This window comes from Rutidosis leptorrhynchoides, chromosome 9, assembly GCF_046630445.1.
Source record: "Rutidosis leptorrhynchoides isolate AG116_Rl617_1_P2 chromosome 9, CSIRO_AGI_Rlap_v1, whole genome shotgun sequence".
Lineage (NCBI taxonomy): Eukaryota > Viridiplantae > Streptophyta > Magnoliopsida > Asterales > Asteraceae > Rutidosis > Rutidosis leptorrhynchoides.
Genome location: NC_092341.1, coordinates 17,693,522 through 17,701,996, shown reverse-complemented (window position 1 = coordinate 17,701,996; position 8,475 = coordinate 17,693,522). Strand labels below are relative to the sequence as shown.

The following is an 8,475-nucleotide window of genomic DNA, read 5'->3' as shown; positions in this document are numbered from 1 at the left end:
AATGTCCTGTGCTTATTGATTAAAAATATTCCATATTAATTGATTTCGTTGCGAGGTTTTGACCTCTATATGAGACGTTTTTCAAAGACTGCATTCATTTTTAAAACAAACCATAACCTTTATTTCATAAATAAAGGTTTAAAAAGCTTTACGTAGATTATCAAATAATGATAATCTAAAATATCCTGTTTACACACGACCATTACATAATGGTTTACAATACAAATATGTTACATCGAAATCAGTTTCTTGAATGCAGTTTTTACACAATATCATACAAACATGGACTCCAAATCTTGTCCTTATTTTAGTATGCAACAGCGGAAGCTCTTAATATTCACCTGAGAATAAACATGCTTTAAACGTCAACAAAAATGTTGGTGAGTTATAGGTTTAACCTATATATATCAAATCGTAACAATAGACCACAAGATTTCATATTTCAATACACATCCCATACATAGAGATAAAAATCATTCATATGGTGAACACCTGGTAACCGACATTAACAAGATGCATATATAAGAATATCCCCATCATTCCGGGACACCCTTCGGATATGATATAAATTTCGAAGTACTAAAGCATCCGGTACTTTGGATGGGGTTTGTTAGGCCCAATAGATCTATCTTTAGGATTCGCGTCAATTAAGGTGTCTGTTCCCTAATTCTTAGATTACCAGACTTAATAAAAAGGGGCATATTCGATTTCGATAATTCAACCATAGAATGTAGTTTCACGTACTTGTGTCTATTTTTGTAAATCATTTATAAAACCTGCATGTATTCTCATCCCAAAAATATTAGATTTTAAAAGTGGGACTATAACTCACTTTCACAGATTTTTACTTCGTCGAGAAGTAAGACTTGGCCACTGTTGATTCACGAACCTATAACAATATATACATGTATATTAAAGTATGTTCAAAATATATTTACAACACTTTTAATATATTTTGATGTTTTAAGTTTATTAAGTCAGCTGTCCTCGTTAGTAACCTACAACTAGTTGTCCACAGTTAGATGTACAGAAATAAATCGATAAATATTATCTTGAATCAATCCACGACCCAGTGTATACGTATCTCAGTATTGATCACAACTCAAACTATATATATTTTGGAATCAACCTCAACCCTGTATAGCTAACTCCAACATTCACATATAGAGTGTCTATGGTTGTTCCGAAATATATATAGATGTGTCGACATGATAGGTCGAAACATTGTATACGTGTCTATGGTATCTCAAGATTACATAGTATACAATACAAGTTGATTAAGTTATGGTTGGAATAGATTTGTTACCAATTTTCACGTAGCTAAAATGAGAAAAATTATCCAATCTTGTTTTAGCCATAACTCCTTCATTTTAAATCCGTTTTGAGTGAATCAAATTGCTATAGTTTCATATTGAACTCTATTTTATGAATCTAAACAGAAAAAGTATAGGTTTATAGTTGGAAAAATAAGTTACAAGTCGTTTTTGTAAAGGTAGTCATTTCAGTCGAAAGAACGACGTCTAGATGACCATTTTAGAAAACATACTTCCACTTTGAGTTTAACCATAATTTTTGGATATAGTTTCATGTTCATAATAAAAATCATTTTCTCAGAATAACAACTTTTAAATCAAAGTTTATCATAGTTTTTAATTAACTAACCCAAAACAGCCCGCGGTGTTACTACGACGGCGTAAATCCGGTTTTACGGTGTTTTTCGTGTTTCCAGGTTTTAAATCATTAAGTTAGCATATCATATAGATATAGAACATGTGTTTAGTTGATTTTAAAATTCAAGTTAGAAGGATTAACTTTTGTTTGCGAACAAGTTTAGAATTAACTAAACTATGTTCTAGTGATTACGAGTTTAAACCTTCGAATAAGATAGTTTTATATATATGAATCGAATGATGTTATGAACATCATTACTACCTTAAGTTCCTTGGATAAACCTACTGGAAAAGAGAAAAATGGATCTAGCTTCAACGGATCCTTGGATGGCTCGAAGTTCTTGAAGCAGAATCATGACACGAAAACAAGTTCAAGTAAGATCATCACTTGAAATAAGATTGTTATAGTTATAGAAATTGAACCAAAGTTTGAATATGATTATTACCTTGTATTAGAATGATAACCTACTGTAAGAAACAAAGGTTTCTTGAGGTTGGATGATCACCTTACAAGATTGGAAGTGAGCTAGCAAACTTGAAAGTATTCTTGATTTTATGTAACTAGAACTTGTAGAATTTATGAAGAACACTTAGAACTTGAAGATAGAACTTGAGAGAGATCAATTAGATGAAGAAAATTGAAGAATGAAAGTGTTTGTAGGTGTTTTTAGTCATTGGTGTATGGATTAGATATAAAGGATATGTAATTTTGTTTTCATGTAAATAAGTCATGAATGATTACTCATATTTTTGTAATTTTATGAGATATTTCATGCTAGTTGTCAAATGATGGTTCCCACATGTGTTAGGTGACTCACATGGGCTGCTAAGAGCTGATCATTGGAGTGTATATACCAATAGTACATACATCTAAAAGCTGTGTATTGTACGAGTACGAATACGGGTGCATACGAGTAGAATTGTTGATGAAACTGAACGAGGATGTAATTGTAAGCATTTTTGTTAAGTAGAAGTATTTTGATAAGTGTATTGAAGTCTTTAAAAAGTGTATAAATACATATTAAAACACTACATGTATATACATTTTAACTGAGTCGTTAAGTCATCGTTAGTCGTTACATGTAAGTGTTGTTTTGAAACCTTTAGGTTAACGATCTTGTTAAATGTTGTTAACCCAATGTTTATAATATCAAATGAGATTTTAAATTATTATATTATCATGATATTATCATGTATGAATATCTCTTAATATGATATATATATACATTAAATGTCTTTACAACGATAATCGTTACATATATGTCTCGTTTAAAAATCATTAAGTTAGTAGTCTTGTTTTTACATATGTAGTTCATTGTTAATATACTTAATGATATGTTTACTTATCATAGTATCATGTTAACTATATATATATCCATATATATGTCATCATATAGTTTTTACAAGTTTTAACGTTCGTGAATCACCGGTCAACTTGGGTGGTCAATTGTCTATATGAAACATATTTCAATTAATCAAGTCTTAACAAGTTTGATTGCTTAACATGTTGGAAACATTTAATCATGTAAATATCAATCTCAATTAATATATATAAACATGGAAAAGTTCGGGTCACTACATTGTCAACGGATGTAGTATTGTAAACTATTATATACGGTAATTGTCTATACATAGAAATCATCAGAAGTCGAAAACCTTGGATTTATATATTCATTTATGGTGTGCCTTTTTAAAAGAATGCAATGTTTACAAAACGTATCATATAGAGGTCAAAACCTCACTATGAAATCAATGAATGATGTATTCGTCCAAAGTGGATTTGGAGCGATCGTCACAGTTTGTCCAAGTTCTTTCCTTTTGATAATTAGTGTTTCAGATATAATTAGAAAGCATGTACAATTCAATAATAATTCATTAGTTTTTGTAGAATAATTGAGAAAAGTGGATTGTTCCAGTTTGACCTGTTTCTTTTTAAGCTTTTTCCTATACCTACTTGACCCGTTAAAGAAATCATAACCCAGATTGACCCATTTATTAGTAAATGGGTTGAAGTTAGGTCCTCAGTCCTCGTCTTTGGGTCTAACTCTAGGTTTTTTTGCTTTGTAAATTGTTCTAGGCATCCATGGTCGATTTCGTGACTCTCTATATGAGGAGTTTTCTATATGAGGAGTTGGTTAAAATGACTAGGGAAATATGTAAATCATAACCCAGATTGACTCATGTCTTGTGATTATTTTTTTTGTTTCTAACAGTTTACCTATTATTGTTGAAGTGTGAAAAACTACGACCATGAGTTGCTCTTCTGCCTAGCATTAAGGCAGAGCTTGAAGCACTAAAAGTAAGGCACTCTGCTGCACTAGAGTTGATGGGTGAACGAGATGAACAGTAATACTACGAGTCAAACGGTTCGCTTCCCAGTACGGGTCGACCCATGTCTGTGTTGATCATTAAGCACTTTTTTTTGTCATTTTACACTTTTGTTTTTTTTATAAATATTGTGTTAATAACGATTGCAAATACAATATTTTGACATTCATTGTCTAAATCTTTTAAAAAAATGATTTGGAAAGTTGTGTGAATGCCTGATCGACCCATTTGTCCCTACACTTAGATTAATTTGAACAATTTTACATGAAACACAACCAATTCAACAAATTCCTTAAATGGGCCAAAATTGCTACCACTACAAATAAAGCTTTGCGATTTTAACTATTGGCAATACAAAAAAATAAAAACAAGTTTTGTTTTGTGTAGCTTGAAGAACTTTGTGCTGATATAGTGGACTTGAAGGAAGTGTACATAGAACAAGTAAACATGCTTGTAAATAAGGTACTATATATCCTACAAAAGCAGATATGAAACTGTAAATGAGTAATCATAAATAATTATAACTATACTAAACAAAATGTAGTGATTCAATCTGATATAATGGGTTAATTGTACATCCTTGCAGATCCAAAAGGGTTCATCGATTAATGTTGACTAGAACAGGTTCGCTTGTTAATCTTGCTATACATCATATGATTCATGACTAACTTTTTTTAAATTTCCTATTCTATTTCTGGATTTATATATCTCTCTTGATTTTTATATCCCATGTTGTAATTGTGTTGCAGAGTTTAAAGATGTCATCATTTTTTCAAGCTTAAAAATGTACACTAGTAATTCATCATTAAAATGATCCTAAATGTAGAAAAGACATTCATTTCTTTACTTGTTCGTTAAAAAATATCCGGTTTCCCTGTAAGGAAATACACAGTTTGTTCTTCTAATTCTTGTTTCCGTTGATTGAATAGTTTCAGGTAATGTAATTATTTCTATTAGAAACGTCTAGTTATTTGCTAATTATAATCATCATGATTTTCTTTCTTAATACAGTTGTTTTGACATGTTGATGTTACGTTAAATTTGAACTATGTTTACTTGATACATGTTCAAGCTTGATATAAGAAAGATTTAAGCTTGATCTGGGGAAATAAGTACCTTATATATCGTTGGGAAAAACAAGTTTGATTTGAATTTGACGAGTCAAAGTCCGAAATTTAGTTTAAAATTTTCTAAATATCCAAATCTTTGAAAATCTAGTGCCTCTGGATTAGTTAAAGCTACAATGAATTTTCCAGACTTTCAGAAGAAAATCATATTTCTAGGATTTTTGTTATTTAGTTCGGAAAAAGTCAATCAAGAGTTTGTTAAATTTAAATGAGAGGAAACGGCAAAGTTTAAACCAAATTTTCTCATTTCTTTGAAGCATCCAATTTTTTTTCTCGACGGAAATAAAGAAGACTTTTATAAAAAACGTAAAATGTTTTCTAAAAGGAAACGAATTCAACAAGAGATACATGATACTCGATGAGACTCGTACATAGATAACAAGTTGTTATTTAGATCACGCAATCAAGGAGATTATTGATTTTCGGAAGAAGGAATCAAGCTTGAGAATTGTTATTTTCAAATTTAGTTCACATATACCCTGTTCGGAAAAAAAAAAAAAGTTTAGTTCACATAGTATAAATAGTATTCGAACTAACCGGATTAAAATGAAAAAACTTGAAAATGTCAAGGACCAAATATGGAAATTTAACAATTTAACAACAAAATCCTAAACTTTGAATATGAACGAAATCGATCTTTTGAATTTAACATTTCATTCATATGTAAAACCTCGAATCACTGTTGAATGAGAGTCCATTGAATTCGGTGTTGCAATCGGAAATCGTTTAACATAAAGGTAACGTCTTTATCTGTAAGCCTACTCATTATATTTCTTCATTTTATATATTTATTCGTATATTTGGCATTACTGCTTTGCATTGTGATCAATAAACAATTTTAAAAATGGGTGTATATCTACATATACACATCTACAGAATTTTGTTATGGGTGTTGTGCATAGCCGTTATCTTTCATGTAATTTTGTTAATTTGTTGTTTTGTGGAATGGAATTCATATGCACGTCAACTGTTCGACCAAATGCCCCATTGAAAGTTGTACTAAGAATATCGAGTGTTTTTGTAATTTTGATATTTGAGTGAACTAAGGAAGTTATATAGAATGGAAAACGAAGAGGATCCGGTGAAGAAACAACAGATTGTGGATGCTCGAGCAAGAAACATAAGTCACAATGTCCGTTGTTTAGAATGTGGTAGTCAGTCCATTGAAGAATCTCAAGCTGATATTGCTGTTCTCCTCAGAAAGGTGTGAACTTGTTTTATTTTTCTTGACTTATTATTTGGGTGGCAAAAGTTGAACTAGCTTTGAACGGTTTCATAATTAAAATTATAATTATTAGTGGGTTTGTAAATCATAGTAATATTACCACTATAGCAGTGCTGTAAAACTCCTCGATTAATGCCAATTACTCCCCGATTTTCCAAAATCCAAGTAATTAATTTATCAATTTCTATCAATGGCTCAAAATCAAATTTAGTTGGTCAAATTCGGATTTATTCAGTCAAAATCGGTCAACATTTTAATATTAATCTAAATAAAGAATTTTTAGTGTTGTTGAACAAATTAAGATTATGTTTATGTTTCTAGACAATTATGTTAACGTTTATGTTTATGGATTTTTTTGTATATTTACACATATAATTTTGAAATTTATCAGATAAAAATGTATAATAAGTCTAATCCAATTACTCACCGATTACTTCCCGATTTACCGATTACTCCCACAAAAAGTCCCGACCGAGTACTCCATGAGTAGCGATTTTTGCAACCTTGAACTATAGTTACAACAAAAGAGATCTAGTTGAGTCGGTTCAAAAGAAATTGGCTCCAACCCTGGTTGACCACATGGGCTACCCTTTAAAGTTTAAAAAGTTGACCCCTTTTGGATTATTCGTTTAACACTAAATATTTATGTTTAATTTGTCTGAGAATTCTTTTCTATACAACCCAATTCCTAGTATAAGATGAATTGTTGATACAATTCAAACGGAAGAAAGTGGATTTCACCATATGATTGTTATGCTGCTTAGTTGATCTTACACAAATACATGCTTACAGACTCATTATCTTTACCTTCTATTGTAGCTTATTCGTGATGAAATAAGATCTGGCAAAAGTGACAAAGATATCTATAAGAAGCTTGGAGAGGAATACGGGGAGACAATACTTTACACTCCAAAGTTCGATTGGCAGACTGCAGGCTTGTGGTTGTCACCGGTCAGTTTAATTGCCTTTTCAAAGCTACATTTCATTAATCTATATTATTAATGATTTTTGTTTTAACTATTAATATTAATTAATATTTGTGATTCTTTTAACAGCTTCTGATTGCTGCGACAGCTGGAGGAATATGGGCATATGGCAGACACAGGCAAAGGACTAACGTCCATTTACTTGCGATGAACCTTACGAGAGGTGTCCCATTAACTCGTAAAGAAAAGGAAACCATGATCGAGATCCTTACACCACCACCGTCTCAAGGAATTTTTCCTTCATCCCCATGGTGGAAACAGTGGTTTCAAAGAGAGTAAGAATGATATTAATCTATTTGTGTAATGATCTTGTTGATTATTTTGTATCTCATCTAAAGTGAGTTTGATGTATTTGTTCGGGTTTGTGTTCATGTAACTGCCTTATTGAGTACTTAAATTTCATTATAAATAATCTCATCTGGATAAATATGGTTATAAGTAGTTATAATCATGGGTTGGGTTAGGTAATATGCAAATGTGTAACTCATTGAGTATACATATACAAATATACAATACAAGGTGTTGTGGAACAGTGGAAGTTTATTTTTGTAGAGATTTTAGAATCTTATCTTATATTTGGTAAAAGAACAACTAATAATCTATATGATAATAAAATGGTACTGTTGTACATTGATGATATATGAATCAATTTGTTTAATGTATAGATTGGTCACATAGTCTTCACTGAATAGTTTCATTCAACAATCGTGTTAAATGTAGGATTCTTCTATGACAGTTTTAAGATCATAATTTTTTCTATTACAGTTTTAAGGAACCTTTCAACCATAAGTTTTAGGGTTCAAGCCGTGAGCAGGGTATGAACTGTAAATAAAGATTTCTAAAAACCTTAAGGTCGCAAACAGAAAACCTTAGAAGAAGAGAGAGATGAGAAATTGAATCAGAAAAATTAAGTTAAAACTCTGAGGAAACAGAAATATGCAGCAGCAACTGTTGATCAAATGGGTTGCATAATTGAAGATAACGAAGATTTTGAAAATCCATCCGTTAGCGTTGACCCTAGCACTTCAAAAACTCCAAAAATAACTAAGTGTGCGGTCAAGGTCTTGATCAAATGAGTTTAATCTCTTTATGAAGGGATGATGTGTGTAAGCTATGTACATGCAACTTATGTTGAATCG

The 8,475-nt window shown here is 31.0% G+C and overlaps 1 protein-coding gene across 1 annotated transcript; it reads left to right on the top strand.

Moving 5' to 3' along the window:
• The first annotated feature begins 5,765 nt into the window (after positions 1-5,765).
• Positions 5,766-7,881, top strand: LOC139867455 (cytochrome c-type biogenesis CcmH-like mitochondrial protein). The gene is made up of 4 exons (XM_071855824.1): positions 5,766-5,862; positions 6,150-6,329; positions 7,170-7,301; positions 7,406-7,881. The coding sequence occupies exons 2-4, from the start codon at positions 6,186-6,188 to the stop codon at positions 7,613-7,615; spliced, it is 486 nt and encodes a 161-aa protein (XP_071711925.1). The 5' UTR covers positions 5,766-5,862; positions 6,150-6,185; the 3' UTR covers positions 7,616-7,881.
• Positions 7,882-8,475: the final 594 nt, after the last annotated feature.

Excerpts from the sequence above, each read along its gene's own strand:
- LOC139867455 (XM_071855824.1), top strand. The coding sequence starts at position 6,186 with ATGGAAAACGAAGAGGATCCGGTGAAGAAACAACAGATTGTGGATGCT. Across the intron at positions 6,330-7,169 it reads TTGCTGTTCTCCTCAGAAAG|CTTATTCGTGATGAAATAAG; the intron begins GTGTGAACTTGT and ends CTTCTATTGTAG. Across the intron at positions 7,302-7,405 it reads CAGGCTTGTGGTTGTCACCG|CTTCTGATTGCTGCGACAGC; the intron begins GTCAGTTTAATT and ends TTCTTTTAACAG.